This window comes from Mercenaria mercenaria, chromosome 3 (genome assembly GCF_021730395.1).
Source record: "Mercenaria mercenaria strain notata chromosome 3, MADL_Memer_1, whole genome shotgun sequence".
NCBI classification, from domain to species: domain Eukaryota; kingdom Metazoa; phylum Mollusca; class Bivalvia; order Venerida; family Veneridae; genus Mercenaria; species Mercenaria mercenaria.
This window is the reverse complement of record NC_069363.1, coordinates 61763044-61781946: the sequence shown is the minus strand read 5'-3', so window position 1 is coordinate 61781946 and position 18903 is coordinate 61763044. Positions and strand designations below refer to the sequence as shown.

The following is an 18903-nucleotide window of genomic DNA, read 5'->3' as shown; positions in this document are numbered from 1 at the left end:
CATGATTTGCCTGAAAAAAGTGAAAAGTACAAGAACCTTCTAACAAATTTACTGTGAGATATTTAAATGAATGTAGCTTAAGCTGAGTTTAGATCAATCTTTGTTTCTACAGGGTAAGATAGTTATTTATCAGTGTTTTTAAACCTATACTGAAAAGTGATTGACTGAATAAGTTTGTAGATGAAGTTGGGGAAAACATATTAATTCTGGGAGGGCCAAAGAATTGTCCATCTATCATCATTTGATATAGCTGTATTATACAAGTGTTATTAGAATGCTTTTCATGAAGTTATTGCGGGAGAAAAAAGTAGGTCACTAGGTCTTGGCTTGTCTTTTAACGTTTCAAAGGAATACGAATTCAACTGTGAAAAAGTACACAAAACTATATATTGTGTAATAATTTCAATATATATCAAATGTCACAAGCATAAAACATAATTATGTAACTGAAAATCATGCGTTCTAACAAACTGCATGATAACATGTGTCGGTATATGAATAAACATAGTACATGGCAATGAAATTAAAATCTTTAAGCCCTGACAAATCTGAAATGTATGGAGAATGAACGATGTATCAGAAATAATAATAATAATAGTAATAATAGAATTTTCACCCCTACTTTAAAAAATCTCTCAAATATAGATTAAATTTCGATCGAATCTTGTATAAAGACTTCTGTGACATCTTCAAGCAATAAACAAATTTCTTTCAGTATTTACTAACTCCATGAGGTAAACGGTTATGCATTAAGTATAGAAACATAGAATGTATTGAAAGGTTTAGGCCGGAGAAAATAAATCCGAATTTGGGCGGATGGGTACACTTAAGCTCACTATTAGTATAGGTGGATGGTCCGTCGTCATCGTCCATCGTCCGGTGTCAACATTTTCACTTAAACATCTCTGAAACAACTGGTCAAATTTAAACAAAATTAAATTTGGTCTGTAGCATCCTGGCTGGACCTCTATCAAGTTTGTTTAAATGGTTCACCTTGGCCCCTTGAGCTATTAATAGGCACTTTCGAATTAGGACGAAGTGGGCTTGGTCTCTAGCATCATTAAAAGGTTCTTTCCCAAATTTGTTCAAATGGGAGCACTCTGCCTCTTTTGGGGGCCGCTAGAGCTCAAAATAGAAATACCATTAAACGGCGTCTTCCCATGAACCGCTTGATGGATTGTCACCAAACTTTGTCTGTAACATCATTATAAATACCTCTTCCAAATTTAGTGAAATGGAGTTGTCGGCTCCTTTTAATGGCCACTGAGGCTTAAATAAAAATACCTCTAATCAGTCTCTTCTCATACAAGGCTTGGTGGATCTTCATCAAACGTTCGTATATTGTTATAATGTCCTCTCATCATTTTGCCTGATTGGGGGTGATTTGCCCTTTTAGGGACTACTAGAACGTTAAATAGATATACCTTTAAATGACTTCTTCTCATCAAATTGTGGATGAATCTTCACCAAATTTGGCATGTAGCATCATTATAAGGTCCTCTCCCGATTTGTGCAATGGAGATGCTTGACCTCTTTTAGGGGTCACTAAAGCTAAAAATAGAAGTGCCTTTAAATGTCTTTTTCTCATGAACCGCCTGATGGATCGTCATTAAACTTGATTTATAGCATCATATTAAGGACCTCAAACATTTTTTACAGCCCGGGTCACTTCCTTTGGGGCTGCTAGAGCTGGAACTATGGCTGAATCGTCCTTAAACTTGGTCTGTATCGTCATTGTAAGGTAGTGCCGCCTGTTTTGCACGTAAAAATGGCTTGCCAGGCTTTCCGAAAGACGTAAATATCCGTGTTGTACACAATTTAAATTGAAGACAACAGATATTTAATCGTAATCAATGAAAATCAGTCACCAGAAAATAAATATATTGGCTTTACCTTTTTCGAAAGTGGCTTGCGCAGTCATGGTGTCGAACTGCCGATTTTTCATGAAGATTTCTCCTAATTTATTTTAATAAGAGGTAATGCCGTGGTAAAGTTTAACATTAGATACTGTCAAACGCTGTTAAACTGTCTTTGCACTATCATTATTTGTCAAATATTCTTAAAACTGGAGATTTGGACATTGTCTATCAAGTGTTTAGGTATCCGGACATAAAATTTTAGATATCCGGATTTTTTGAGCTGGTATGAGAATCTAACAATGAATTTTCGTTTACCTTAAATCTATTACGAGTTGAGTCATTACAAAAATGAAGCTTTGTATAGCTATAGGATCTTGATACTCAAAATTTGCATATTAAGTCACTTTAAATTAGACAATAATCAATATTCTTGAGTAACTTGCACAAAGTAATCTACAAGTAGTTCGTAACGGTGAACAGCAGAGATACATTTAAACTGTATGTGTAAAACTATCTCAAGCACAAGTATCCTCTTCTTCTTTACAGTTTATGTACTTCAGCATAAGGACTTTCAAATATCTCCACATAATTTGACGGAAACATGCCGCGTGCACCATTTGCTGTTGTTCCTATCCACCAACCCTCGTATGCTGGATCCACATTAGTTACAATGTCGTCCTCGTACAAAGACACCTCGTCGTCTTCTTCTAGATAACATTAAGATAAAAGGTTGATAAGAAACTATCACGTGACCGATGTATTTTGACTAAGTCTTACATTATACAACAGTAATAGTTATTGTGCTGGGAGCGCTTTCAAAGTTTTACCGTAAAAATTTGGCAAATTGCCATGACCTTAAATCTTCACGTGGTTGTTTTTTTGAAAAATGTCAGATTGTTACGTACTTTGTCGAAGAAGTGGAAGTGGCAGCCCAGGTGAAAAAGCTAAATGGTGATAAACTTGTTAACTACTTTTCTCAACCTGACTTCCCGCTTTCTTTTAGAAGAAATGTGCTATACTGTATAACACTAGCACTTTCCAGTCTGCCTATTCAGCACACGAGTTACATATCGATTTCAGGACACTTAAGATTTTGCTAAACTGGCCCATTTTGTCCACATAATGTATTGACCTAAAATGTATGTACATTTGTAACACAAAACGTATACAACGGTGGTTAGAAATGTGTCTAATAAGCTAAACCGTTTTCCTTTTCGTTTTTACTTCTCATTTACATTGAATCTAATGTAGATGAAAAGCTGATCTTTTCCGTTTTGACTGACTTTCTACACCTTGGACAAGATTACCGGCGTGAAGTTAGCAGTATAGCAGTATCAGCAGTTTTACTGCTATTACTGTTGTAAAAGTTATAGAAGTAATAACAGTAAATTACTGCTTTACTGCTGCTACTGTTGGAAGTTATAGCAGTAGCAACAATAGTTGTAAGTTGTTCGAAATACAATATGAAATCAACGAATTATTTGGCGTCGAAAAAAAAACAACAAAGCTATTTTAAATAATATTTTTGTCTTTTTATGATTCGGGTTCGAAACCCTCTTACTGCTGACATTCACAACTGTCATGTGGACTTTAGGATGCATTGTACTATATCGATATATTATGTTTGTTCAAAAGAGAATACATATTACATTGTCGAAGGATGCTCAGAATACCGACAACATCCTATTTTTAGAATTGAGATGTCCGAGAATGGGCTTTAATCCTTGATACTGCTGTAATTCACAGTGTCCAGGAGGACTTGAGAATGAATTAAACCATGCGGATATATTGCTGGCATATATGTCAAGATAATAGTACATATAACATAGCGGAATATTCAGGATGCCGACGACATACGTCCAAAGAAGGCCCCACCACGAAATAAGAACATGTTCTGATGCTCAGTTACTGCTATTTTCTGGGTCTAAACGATGTACTTAAGCCAGTATGAGGTCATCGTTGGGGTCTTTATAACAAAAGAAATTAAATAGGCTTTAGCAATTAATGTAAAATGTTCCGATGAAAAACGGTGAAATGTGTTGAAAATCGCAATTTATGCCATTTTTCAGGTGTTCAAAAATGGGATCGAAATCCTTGATACTGGTGTAATTCAAAGCGGCCGGGAAGACTTTAGGATGAATTAAACCACATAGATATATTACTGGTAGATATGTCCAAATAACAGTACATATCATTTTGCATTGCCCACGGATTTTACGGATGCAGACGGCAAACATTCAAAAGAGCCTTCATCTTAAAACTGGAACATGTTTCGATGCTCAGTTACTGCTACATTCTGCACCGAAACGATGCAGTTGAGCCAAGATTCATTCACATTATGTCATCGTAGGGGTCTTTATAAGATAAGAAATGAAATTAGTTTAAGTAATTTATGCATACTATTCCGACAAAGAACGGTGAAATGTGTTGAAAATCGCATTTCTTGTCATTTTTCAGGTGTGCGAAAATGGGCTGGAATAATTGTTACTGCTAACTGCTGTAATTTACAGCGTCAAAGAGGATTTGAATGTGTATAAATGATGCACTATAGCCAATATTAACATTGGTCATTTTAGGTCAATGTTGGGGCTTTTATCAGATATGGAATGAATTTGGTTTTAGCAATTTATGCTTTATTCGCCAACGACGAACAGTGAAATGTGTTAAAAATATTAATATTAGGCATTTTCAGATGTCCGAAAATGGGCTCGAATCCTCGTTCTGCTGTACTTAATAGCGTCCAAGAGAACTTGAGAATGTATAAAACCATGTGAATACATTGCTGGTATGAATGTCAAAATAATGGTACATATTACATTACCAACGGATTTTCAGGGTGCCGACGGTACGTCCAGATAAGGTCTCAGTATGAACTTTGAACATTGTTTGGAACTCAGCTACTGCCATATTCACACTGAAACGAAGCATTTAGGACAATATTTGGTCACATAAGGTCATTGCTGTTCAAAGTCTTTATGAGATAGGAAATAGAATTAGTTTTAGCAGTTTATGCATTCTGCGCCGACGAGGAACAGTGAAATGTGTTGAAAAACTTAATTTGAAGCATTTCCCAGGTGTCCGAAAATGGGCTCGAATCAATTCACAACTTTCTTTATGCTCAATTAAAAGTCAATATTACATGGCCGACGGATCTTAAGGATGCCAACGGCATGCGTCCAAAGAGGACCTCATCACGAAATTTGCACATGGTTTGGTGCTTAGATACTGCTGTATTCAGCACTGAATCGATGCAGATGAGCCACAATTTTGTCTCCTTAGGTCATCGTTAGAGTCTTTATTATGTACAAAATAAAATTATTTATGTTTTATATTCCGGCGAAGAACGGTTAAACCTGTTGAAATCGTAATTTAAAGCATTTTTCAGATGTCCAAAAATTAATGGTCTCGAATCCTTGTTAATGAGGCCTTTTTTGGACGTATGCCCCCGGCATCCTGTTAATTCGTCGCCAATGTAATATGTACTATTATTTCATCGTACATACAAAAATATATGGTTTGATTCATCCTCAAGACTTCCCGGACGCTGTGAATTACAGCAATAACAAGGATTCGAGCCCATTTTTGGACCTGGCCCCGTGTTCACAAAACATTTTTCGGTCTCAGCTGAGTTTGAGTTTGCAATTTTAATATCAATTTTACTAAATCTTTAAGGTTAACTTCCAACTGAGACTGACCATCAGTACTGAATAGCCACTTGTGAATAGTTATTGACTTAAAATTTAGTATAAAACATGCTATTTAGATATAAATGACAAATAAAGTTTCATTATCATACTCAGCTGAGACTGAAAATGGTTTGTGAACACGGGGCCTGAAAAATGCCCACAATACCGATTTTCAACACATTTCACTGTTCTTTGTAGGCACATAATGCATAAATTGCTAAAACTAAATTAATTTCCTATTTCATAAAGGCCTCAACGATGACATAAGATGACCAAATACATTTTGTATTGGCTTAATGGCATCGTTTTGGCGCAAAATACAACAGTAACTGAGCAACAGAATATGTTCCAATTTCATGATGAGGTCTTGCTAAGACGTATACTGTGGGAATTCTTAAACTCGTCGGCAATGTAATATGTACTTTTTAGACACATATACCAGCAATATTTCCACATGGCTTAATTTATCCTCAAGTCCTACAGGACGCTGTGAATTACAGCAGTAACAAAGATTCGAGGCCATTTTTGGACAACTGTAAATGAAAAATTCTGATTACTAACAGATTTAACCGTTCTTAATGGAGCGGAATTCATATAAGATTTAAGTAGCTTGTTTTCCAATCCACTCGATTGATATTTTCTTTGTTTGTTTGTACTATTTTGATTGACGTATGTTTTTTTTTTTATCAAACTTTGTTAATTTAAATGTACTTCTGGTGTTTGTAAATATAATTGTGGAAATAAATACAGTTTAAACCAATCGTGTTTTTGTCTCTGAAACTGCTGAAACTAATTTTATTTTGTATTTAATAAACACTTCAACAACAATGACATAAGGAGACCAAATTGTTGCTCATGTGCATCGTTTCAGCACAGAATACAGCAAAATCTGAGCACCAAAACATGTTCCAATTTTATGATGAGGCCTTATTTGGACGTATGCCGTCGGAATCCTGAAAATCCGTCGGCAATATAATATGTGCTATTAATTGGAGGTGCATTTTAGCAATGTATCCACATGGATTAACTTATCCTCATGTCTCCCAGAACACTGTAAATTAGAGCAGTAACATGGATTCAAGCCGTTTTACAGACATCTGATTTTCAACATATTTAACCGTAATTCGTAATAAACTGCTAAAACTAATTTCATTTTGTATATAATAAAGACTTCAATGAAGACCTAAGGAGACCAAATTGTGGCTCCTGTGCATCGTTTCGGCGCAGAATACAGCAGCACATGAATCAATCTTGTGATGAGGCCTTTTTTGACGTATGTCATCGGCATCCTGAAAATCCTTCGGGAAAGTTATATGAACTATTATTTAGACATACATACCAGCAATATATCAACATGGTTTAATTTATTCCCAAGACCTCTTGGACGCCGCGAATTACAGCAGTAACAAGGATTTGAGCTCATTTTCGGACATCTGGAAAATGCTTAAAATTCCGATTTTCAACATTTAAATGTTCTTCGCCGGAATATAAAGAAAAAACCCAGCTTAAATTAACTTTATTTTGTATTATAATAATGACTCTAACAATGACCTAAGGAGACCAAACCCGTGGCTCATGTGCATCGTTTTGGCACAGAATACAACATTATCTAAGCACCAAAACATGTTCCAATTTCGTAATGAGGCCTTCTTTGACGTATGCTATCGGCATCCTGAAGACTTGTTGGCAATGTAATATGTTAACTTAAATATATTTGACATAAATACCAGCATTATACCAACATGACTTAATTCATTCTCAAGTGCTCCTGGACGGTTTGAATTACAGCAGTAACAAGCATTCAAGACCATTTTCGAACACCTAAAAATGAAAAAGAAAAAACAAGAGCTGTCTCCATAGGATGACACATGCCCCCGATGGCACTTTGAATGAATAGTTATGGCCGATGTTAGAGTTTAGGACCTTTGACCTACGGACCTGGGTCTTGCGCGCGACACGTCGTCTTACTGTGCCACACATTCATGCATAGTTATTTTAAAATCCATGCATGAATGACAAAGATATGGACCGGACACGCCCATCATTGCACTATCATGAAAAATGACCTTTAACGTCTAAGTGTGACCTTGACTTTTGAGCTACGGACCTGGGTCTTGCGCGCGACACGTCGTCTTACTGTGGTACACATTCATGCCCAATAATTTTAAAATCCATGCATGAATGACAAAGATATGGACCGGACACGGCCATCAATGCACTATCATGAAATATGACCTTTAACGTCTAAGTGTGACCTGGACCTTTGAGCTACAGACCTGGGTCTTGCGTGCGACAGGTCGTCTTACTGTGCCACACATTTATGCGTAGTTACTTGAAAATCCATGCATGAATGACAAAGGTATGGACCGGACACGCCCATCATTGCACTATCATGAAAAATGACCTTTAACGTCTAAGTGTGACCTTGACCTTTGAGCTACGGACCTGGGTCTTGCGCGCGACACGTCGTCTTACTGTGGTACACATTCATGCCAAGTTATTTGAAAATCCATCCATGGATGACAAAGATATGGACCGGACACGAAAATTGCGGACAGACCGACAGACCGACAGGCGGACAGACGGATAGACGGTTCAAAAACTATATGCCTCCCTTCGGGGGCATAAAAAGAAAATATTTTCAACACACTGCACATTCTTTGTCGGCACAGAATGCATAAATTCAAAAACTGATTTCATTTCGTATCTTATACAGACTTCTACATTGACCTTAGGTGACCGAATATTGGCCCAAATGCTTTGTTTTGGTGTACAATAGGCAGTGACTAAGCCCCAAAGCATGTTCCAATTTTGTGACGAGGCTTTATTTGGACGTATACCGTCGGCATTCTGAATTCTGTCGGCAATGTAATATGTACTGTTATTTGGACATACATACAAGCAATGTATCCACATGGCTTGAATTATTCTCAAGTCCTCCTGGACGCTGTGAATTAAAGCAGTATCAAGGATTCGAGCCCATATTCGGTCACCTGAAAAATGCTTACAATTTCGATTTTCAACACATTTCAAAGTTCAAAATGGCTTTCTTTAATCCATGGATCAAAACGAAATCACAATCAGCTCAGTCCACATGAAATACAGAGCTCCACAAGGATTTGTCCTAGGACCGAAAAACTAAATCATGTACTTGTACACAAAAACCGACGGTTCAATCAGCAGAAGCCATGGACTGAATCATCACTGTTATGCTGATGACTCACAATTATACCTGTCCTTTAAGCAAAAAAAAAAAACAACAACAAAATGTTTCTTGCCAACATGAAGCCTTATCTCGAAAAGACATAGTCTCTTGGATGCATCAGAAAGTGCTGAAGCTCAATACTGACAAAACTGGGGTCATTTTTTCACACAAATCACACAAAAATACCCGAAGATATATGCGTGAAAGTAGTACCCTCTCGGATTAAACAATCATTTTTTTTTTGTGGAAAATCTCGGTGCTAGAATAGATTCAAACATGGACATGACACAACATATTAACTCTCTATGTAGAGCTAGTTATGCTCAACTTCGGTTAATAGGTCACATTAGGCAGTGCATCACAGATGATGCTACCAAGTCTCTTGTGAACTCTCTCGTTACATCAAAAGTAGACTACTGTAACTCGCTATGTATAGAATTTCCAAAGTCACACTGCAAAAACTTCAATGTGTACAATACAAAGCGGCCCGCATCATAACCAAGACTCCGCGATACAATCATATCACACCAATCTCGAAGGCGTTGCATTGGCGTCCGGTTTAGCAAATGGCCCGGCGTCTTTGGTTGTTCCGAGGAGTCAAACAGTAAAGTTTGTTGACAAAAGTTTCAAGCATGCAGCTTCAAAGCTTTGAAATGCCCTCTCAGCAAGCATCAGAGAATAAAACTCACTGTCCACATTTAAAAAAATCCCTGAAAACACACCTCTTTCAGGTGTGTCTATATAAAATAACAAAAACTGAAATATTGTTGAGGAATGGCGTCGAGCCCAAAACAAACAAACGAACAAAAATAACAAAATCAAGACGGTTTGTTTCGTGTTGAGAAGGGGATTGCTCTCCTTTAATGGTGTATGTAATAGGATTTAACATTGTGTTCTTTAATGTCTTAGTAAAGCACTTTTGAACGCACATATTTTGTATGAAAAGAGTGCTGTATAAATGTGGTATAAAAATGATAATAATATATAATACTGTAAACAGGACTTATCCTGAATGGTAGCATGCTAGTGTCCTTAAGAAAGATGCTATGGTCAAAGAGGGGGCTAGGATTGATGCGCATTTGTTTTAGTGTGTTTGTAGCAAAAATGTCAAGAGCATCTTCTATGCTCGTCGGGAAATTTAAATCATATAAAACAAGGCTGCAATACTAAACAAGCTATACTCGTCGGTATTCAAGCGGCGTAAAGATGGTTCATCTCTATTCGTCTTGAGGTACATGTATCTAGCAACAAACCCAGATCCCCAAAACACGTAACATAGAAATAGGTCTGTCAACTCAATTATCACAAAGAAGCAGAACCAGAATCAATCTCTCCACATCCTTTGCACCAGCACTGACTGATCTTACAAGCATAACTCGACAAGGCATAGTACCAGGCGATTTGAAGACAGAAGCGTTGACACCAGTCTTCAAAGGGTAAACCATCACTTCCGGTCTGTATCCCACACTTCTATTTCATAAGTCGTAGAATATGAGGGAGACTGGCTGACGACAACTGTGGAATCCTTCTTTAGTGTATCCGTTATACCAAGTACCTTGGGGCTGTACTTTCCAATAACATATCCTGGAACGTCCACATAGACATGATCACCAAGAAGGCAAACAACGTCACGGCAATCTTGAGACATATTGTTTCGCCTTGACCAAAATCCTCCAAAGAGACATGCTACTAACATTTAAGAGACCACAAGCTGAGAACGCCTTCACCGTTTGGGACCTCACACCAAAGCCACCATTACTAAGGCTACATGGTTGAAATGCATAGCTGCCAGATTCGTTTCTAGGGACTACGAGCGTAATAGCAGTGCCAACGTCATGTCCATTTAGCTTGGTTGTCGGAGTCATGAACACCAAAGTAACCAGGTTTAGGCTGTCATGTTATACAGAATTGTCAATGAACATTAACTACGGCTACGAGGAGCGTCTATTTGTAGGCACTCGATAAGGGTCATGCCATAATACTGTCGAACACAGATTATGAAATATATCTTCCCTTCTTCCATCGTCATACGGAACCAGCTACCGGACACCCACTTTAAGTATGTTAAAAGCTGCCTGTTTCGGCAGCTCTTGCATAGCTCTGTGTTTTAATGTTTAATCCTATTTTTCACTGGACATAAGAACCTCCACCACTCATGCAAATAGTCACGATGGTGCAGATATGCCTGCTTTAAAGTGATTCTTCACATCACTTGAATAGGAGGTATCTTAAATTTCAAAGTGCGCCAACTTGACAATTGTAATCTTATCGAAATTCATTGTGAAAGTCAAACCGTACCAGAGCTCTTCGCATACTTTGATTTTTCAAAATATAGTGGTTTTTACAAGTGCACCGGTTACGATTAAAAATGTAAACAACGGACTCTGTCTATGAATCATTGGAATGAATGAATGACAGTCGATCTTAGTCAAAATACTGATTGACAGTGAATGCTAATGACTTCATGTGTTGCAGAAAGGTATTTAGTTTGTAACTGTAATTTCCTATCAATTGAAATCCTTTCAAAACTGGTAAAAATGATTGCTTATATTTGGACAAAGCTCACTGTCTTTGCCGTTCGACAGCTGCTAAAAGGGCAAATATAAAAGATTCAGTGTAAGTTATAATTCACTGGTACTACCAGTTAGTAAGTTCATACTAAGAGAAATTTGGGCAGTTTAAACCGATTGAAACGTTGGCAACATTAGATTATATTTTTTCTTTACACGAAAATTGCCGTTAGGTAACAAAGCGAAAACGCCGATAATCCGGAGTACACCGATTATGATGTTATTGTCACAAAATTGTTCTAATTCACGTAATGTATTAGGTGCACTTAAACTGCCTAGCTATAGCTACTGCTCTTATAGGGAAGTGGTAGAGTGTCTGCCTTAGGTGTGAGAGGTCCTGGGTTCGAGTCCCGGTTGGAGCTTAAACAATTCTGCTACTGCATGTTTTTGATGTTAACAGACTGTTCCAGATGTTCTATATTTTTAGTACACAGTATCATGGATGATTATTTAGCAATCCAGATCACTGCTGAAGGTTAAATCAAATGCTCCCAATTAGAAAATATTCGCTATTATGTCCCTTTGGTGTTTCTGCTCTCGATGTTCAAGAAGAGTTAAATTTCCTTGATCACAAAATTTTCTTTTACATGAAAATATTAAATGCTCATAACTTTACGCTTCTGGTTAAAATATTGTCAATATATCCATTTTTGAGAAATATATGGACATTCGCCTTCATTTCAAAGCTTTTTAACTTCATACCTATGATTTTAAAAAAATTAGGTACTATCTCTATATTATAGTGATAACGGTAAAACTTGTATCCGTTAGTTATTCGATTAAAGACGTAGCTCATTGTAGTAATAGGTGTGGATCGGATGAGGCTGTGATACATAAGTCTGCTATTACGTTGCGTGTAATTGAATTTAGTGGTGATGATGACTTTAAACGTATCAACTGCTAGCAGATTGTAATGCTACAAGATTAACAGGTGTGCTTTAGTAATGTGGCATGCATCAAAATATACGTTTGCGGTCATAAGAGCGATTATAACAGCGATATGTCAGGCGTCCACGTTTTTGATCCATACTCGAAGCATGACACGTATCAACTTTATAGTTTTGTCCGAAGCATCAGCTGCGAAGCTAGCCCCGGTAAGGTTAGAGGACTATGCTTTTGCTGTATATTCTTTTAAAATGGAAATGTATGCGTAATATGAACGCCAAACACAGACATAGAACTAAACCAGTTACTGTATACAGATACAAACCTAGGTTTGCTGTTTATATTTTTATTGCCACACAGACATAATTGATGTCATATGGCAACTTCCAAGATTTTGATGGTTGATGAAGACCCCAAGTTTCCCTCCTAGCATTATTTTTGTCGCATTTGGCGAACAATCGATTTCCACTTTTTCTATGTCATGGTGAAATTTGTAAAGTCCCAACCTTTTTAGCTCATCTGAACCGAAGGTTAAGGATAAGCGATTAGTACAGGTCGAATGGTCGGTCCGACGTCGCGTCCGTCGACCATCCTCCACAACTTATACAAGACTTCCACTCTGAAACTGCTGATAAGAATTAGAGCAAACTTGGTTTGAAGCATCCTAGCAAGGTCCTCTCTCAAGATTGTTAAATTGATTCTCATTGACCCCTTTTAGTGGCTGCTAGAGCTTGATGGATTTTCTGCAAACTTTGCTGAAGGGTTCTTACAGGAATTTTTCCAAACTCTGTTTATATGGGTGTACTCTGCCCCTTGAAGACTTCTTCATATGAACCGCGTGATGGAACCTACTAGTAATTGAATTTGGTATGTAGCTTCATTATAAGGTCCTCAATCAATTCTTTTCAAATAGGGACCCTCGACTCCTTTTCGGGGGAGCTAGAGCTAAAGATGGAAAACAACTTTTGAATAATTTCTCTCTAGAACTACTTGATGGATCGTTATCAAACTTAGTCTGTAGCATTATTGTAGTCTCTGCCTCCTTGTAAGGTTCTCTCCCAAAATTTAAAATGGTCGCGCATGGCTCCTTATAGGGGCAACTATAGTTGAAAGTAGAAATTCATTTAAACGGCCTATGAACCACTTCGAATATCTTCATCAAATATGAACTGTAGCATCATTACAAGGTCCTCTCCAATATATGTTCAAACTGGAGCTCTGGGCCGCTAGAGCTAGAAATAGAAATACGTTTGAATAACTTTTCTTCATAAACCACTTGAAGGATCTTCGTCAAACTTTATCTGTAGCATCTTATAAAGTCCTTTCCCAAATGTACACAAAAAAACAACATTCAAATGGGGACGCTTGGCCTCTATTTAGGGAGTGTTAGAGCTAAAAATAGGAATATGTTTCATTAACCGCTTGATGGATCTTCACCAAACTTGGTCTGCAGCATTCTATAAGGTCTCTCCTAAATGTATTTAAATAGGGGCGTTTGGCTCCTTTTAGGGACAGTTAAAGGGCCGTTAGAGCTAAAAATAGAGAAACTCTAAATGACTCTTTTTCATCATCTGCTTGACTGGTGTTCCTGGGACTTGGTCTATAGCATCATTGTCAGATCATCTCCCACACTTGTTCAAATGATGGCACTCTACATTTTCGAGGGTCACTAGATTAAACTAAAGACAGTCGATACCATCCATTATTCATGTGTGATATATATTCAAGTCCAAACCGCCAAGTTCTCACAAGCGACTTTGTCTACTTTGGCCCTCTCGTTATTGGAGTACATTTATGTCCAATATGGGTATGAAACTTTCCAGCATCATATTTGATGCCGTAGGATCAAATGCACGGATACGAGTTTTCCGATAAGGGACACGCCGTCTCCAATTGGATATTTTTTCTATGTCTCGGAATTGCAGATACACATGATAAAGCTATGACGGATTCCCTTTTACAAAAGATTTCTAAATCTTCTACACATTATTGCAAAAAGTAAAACTTAAAACTTGTCTGATCACATGTTAATTAAATCTTTCAGTAACTATACAAAAGGTTACATTAATACTATAAAGATAGATGGTGTAATAGGACTGTTCGATACTTTATAGGTACGAAAATCGAGGAATTTGTTTTGGTCCGCACTGAGTGAAAATAAACATAATAAAAATTATCAAAATTCTACTGGTGACTCAACCAACTGATACTGTTATTAACCAAATCAGTACGCCTGGAAGCAATTTTAGCGTGTACCAGCAGAAAGCTACATCATCATTTAACATTAATGGAATGTCCCGCGTATTGAAAAAGATTTGAACTAGTGTCATTTGTTTCAAACTTGTAACCCCAACCGCTGCGAATGGCGAAAGCGCGCTAATCGATTGTAACATGGAAGGGGGTTCCTGTTTCATTGTAATTGATAAAACATGTACTACATGCTTTACTGAAAAGAAGGAGTAACAAATCAGCAGCTGTTAAGCTATTCAAAAAACTATATGTTTATCATGAATTATATTATGATCTAAACAGTCAATGATACTGATTTTCTAATTGTGTTTTTTCGCAACAAGCTTTTGGGACTTCCCAGTGGTTATAAGTTGTATAAGCTATACAATAACATACCGCGTTTTTGTTCTAAAATTTGAAAACAAGATAGTTAAGAAATAGTTCTGGTTGCTCTGGCTAAATTTCCACACATGACATAAAGAACAAAATATATGTATTTTCAATTTGGATAAAAAATAACGCAGGGATGCTATCTTCCGAATGTTTTGCCGATTCTAATTAAAAGTAAATAATTACAAGCGTTAAATTATTATATTGATATATTCAATATTTGAACTTAATGCTTATGAGGAACTCTTCATTTGGGAGAGGGGTCCTAGCCAGATGCCTGCTTTTACCGTAATATAAGGTTTGGAGGGTCTTTCTCCGCCACCGAAAAACTGGGAAGTCGAAGTTGTATCCAAAATTGTGTCGATGCGACTGAATCCCAAATAAAAACAAAAGATCATTTATGTAGAAACAATACCTGCTTTATAATCGTACAATGCTTTCACACTAAATCCACCAGTAATTTGTGTTGGTTCTGTTATCCCTATATTATGATAACTTTCAGATGTCATAGGAGTGGACACTTGTGGTTCAGACTTTTGAGGGTCGAATCGTGCTTCTGAAAAATAATCATTCTGATTTTAATGGACACTGCTGGGAATTCTCGATAACAACGTGCTCCGTTTATTTTATCCTAGTTCATATCACCCACTGATAAGCTGACATATGCCAAACTAAAAAACATGTTCCTTTTTACCCTAACGAATGACTGAAATGTAATTCCTCTATAATTATGTTGGAGCTGAAACAAATATATTACATATTATGCTAAGACATACTCAGTGAATCAATGTGGCATTGATAATCGCGTCACGTTTGTTTTTGCATTGAAGAAGAATCTATAAGACATTGAGTAATGAAAAGGGACATGTTTGATCTAGATTACTGAAATTTTAGACGTGAATGTAGATTGAAAGAAGTCTTTCCTTGAATGTTACCTTTTCATATAAAGTTCTCTGGCCGACGAATAAATTATTTACCTGGTTTTCTCAAACTTCTAACTCTCACTTCAGTAGGCGTGTCTAATATTGGTGACCCCTGTTGCAACGGTCCGCACATGTATAGGTCTTGCATATCGGGATCTCATGAAATGAAAACACTCAATATTTGATATAATACATTTTATCGTATGCCTTACAATTTTATATCTAGACTTGTTCATCACAGACATTAGAAACAGCGCAATATTTCCTTTTTGAGGGTGTATGTGTGTGTTTGTGGTGGTGGTGGGGGGGGGGGGGGGGGGGGGGGGTAGCTTAGTTTTTAACAGTATTTCCGTAAGTCATAATGAGTGTGTCTAGTACTTTTTTCAAAAATCATAACCTTAGTCTTCGTAGTATTGATCTTTAATCCCCATGTATTACAATATATTTCAACGTCATGTAACATCGATTGTAAAGTTTCTGGTGAAGTTGCAAAGAGCACTTGGTCGTCTGCATACAAGATGAGAAATAGTATTAAGTCTTCGTATGAAACTATTCCATCTAAATCAGAGTTTATATTATCAACAATATCATTCACGAACATCATAAACATCAAAGAAGAGCTAGGGTCTCCTGTTTTACGCCAAAACTTGAAACAATAGGTTCAGATATTTGATTTTTATATTTAATACATGAACGCACAATATTATACATAGATTTTATTGCTTTGACCATTCTAGAGCTTACTCTTTCTGTTGTTAATTTTTGCCAAAGAAATGACCTATTTATCCTGTCAAAACATTTTTCATAATCGATGAAAACGGAATAGACTTTATGACCAGAATTCAATAATTTTGAGATTACTGAGTTAAATATAAAGACGCAATCGACAGTACTCTTTCCTTTTTGAAAACCAAACTGATTATTTGGTATTTTCTCATATTTAACTGTCCATTTTGTTAACCTATTTAAAGGGATCTGAGAGTATATTTTTGCAAATATATTGTTCAGCGTTGTACCGCTATAATTTTTTACATCAGTTTCATCACCGCCTTTAAATAAAGGTACTATAAACCCATCTCCCCAACATTTGGGATACTCGGTATTTGTGAATAATCTGTTAAATAATGATAGTAAATATGGTGAAATTATATCATACGACGCCTTGATAATTTCTGCGGATATGCAGTCGGGTCCGCACGCTTTAAAATTATTTTGTTTAAAAACTGCTTCGCGGATCTCAGATTCTAATATCACCCTATCTAATTCCTCATCATAAATGTCTGTATTTTGCTCGTTTTCCATGTCATTAAAATTGCTATTTACATGGTCACTCAATAATGTATTAAAATGATTGTATAAAACTTTTATTTTTATTTCATCGCTATCATTATTTTTATTTTTATGGCATTTCTTTATTGATTTCCAAAATTTACGAGGTTGACTTTTCGCAATTTTTTCTAATCGTTTTCCTTCATTGAGCTTAAATCTAGCTTTTGCCTTTTTCCTTATCCTGTTATACATAGCACGCATGCTTGTAAAATTAATTCTATTTTCCTCATTTTTGTCTTTCACGAATGTATTTCTTGCTTTCTTGAAATTGTTTTTTGCTGTGTAACAAAATTCATCAAACCATTTCGACTTATTAGATAATCGAAGTGAGAAAAATATGCGATAAAATTTCACACATGTCATTGTGAATGTGGTTGGTTTCTAACACATGTCCATGTTTATTGCCTAACCAGAAAGCCGTGATGCCGACATATCAAAGGTGCGGCGATTATCACAGTGAGATGATGTCATACTTGTTTGCACGTGCCATAATGATATTGAATATTTCATTTAAGAATTGAAAGTAAAAATGGAGTTATAAATCCTTTCGCGTCAATAAGAAAAATCTGATATTATTAAATCACACCCGAGTACCTTATTTCTTGACAAAGAAGAAACCATGGAAAGGAATTAATATAAAAAATTTATTTGCTTGATTTCTGATCCAACATTTCATAAATGTATATTGCACAAATGTATATTGCAACTATGTTACATAATCGAATGAAATAAAATATGTTTAAACCAAACTATCCTCTATGGGTTTATCTAGGCATTGTATATCTACTACATTATCAAATTCATTTTACATATTAGGGTTGCAATTGTTCTCAACCTTCCTGTTAATAATTTCTGAAAAGTAAGAAGCAAACTGAGATGCTTCAGTTTGTGGCGATTTAGCATTTTCCCCAATTTCTGTATGTGTTAACTTTGCTGCAAAATTGTTTTGGGGGAATTTCTGTTCAATTCGTGAAAAATTCATTTTTTAAAACAAAATAATTCGTCTTGGCTTCCTTTTTACATCAGAAAAATGTTTTCGGCGCGGTTGTTTTAGAGAACCTGCACGTATGCCGATTTTACCCCGTAAATGACATTAATTTGTTACATAATTATGTGTCACTATATGAAAACATATGCTTCTAGTAAACCTATCGCTTCATTTAGAAAATATTTTACTACATATAAACAAGATCAGCTTACTGAAGACGTTTGCAAGATATTAAAACTTCGTGTCTGTCTAACATTTGCATCGCAGAAAAAATATGTTGAACAGCCATGCGTCGCGGTAAACTGATTTTGTCAAAATAAAACTACAAATTAAATATGAAGCAAAGGCATGGATTGTGTATGGACATCAAAGTAGGACAATCACCTGATTTTAATGGATGTTCATTGTTCAATTTCTTATTTATGAAGGAATAGAAACACATTGGTGAGATTATATACTCTTTGTAATCTTACCTTCGAGGCCACTTATACATTTTACTGCATTTTCAAAGTCGTTGAAAAAATCTTCGAGGAAGTAAAATGTTGGACGGCATTCAGGTAACCGATGCCAACATTTAAGAATTGTAACATAAAAAGCGACAGGGCATGGCACTGGACCGTCTTTGGGCTTCGACAGTCTGAATCCTTCATGTAAACGGCTTAGCGTGTCTTTTTCAATCAAATCTGAAACGCATTCACATATACTGAATAAATCATTAATAATATAAAATAAAAATGGTCAAAGGCCCAAAAGAAAAAGCAACTCTCGAAGAACGCCGCCGCCCGAAAATGAAACCGTACAATAGTGTATTGTGTGGATGAGATGCATAAACAAAGTAA

The 18903-nt window shown here is 36.4% G+C and overlaps 1 protein-coding gene across 5 annotated transcripts in view; it reads right to left on the bottom strand.

Annotated features, from left to right (window-relative positions):
* Positions 1-363: 363 nt before the first annotated feature.
* Positions 364-18903, bottom strand: part of LOC123524562 (tyrosine-protein kinase Lyn-like) — an 86539-nt gene continuing 67999 nt past the window's right edge. For 4 of the 5 annotated variants that reach the window (XM_053538716.1, XM_045302846.2, XM_045302847.2 and 1 more), the window contains 4 exons: positions 18538-18747; positions 15802-15903; positions 15240-15380; positions 364-2566 (listed from right to left, as the gene is read on the bottom strand). In XM_053538716.1, coding sequence (XP_053394691.1) covers positions 2400-2566; positions 15240-15380; positions 15802-15903; positions 18538-18747 — 620 coding nt within the window. In that variant the 3' untranslated portion in view covers positions 364-2399. The remainder of the gene's footprint in view (positions 2567-15239; positions 15381-15801; positions 15904-18537; positions 18748-18903) is intronic. The other variant, XM_045302849.2, reaches the window with a different exon arrangement.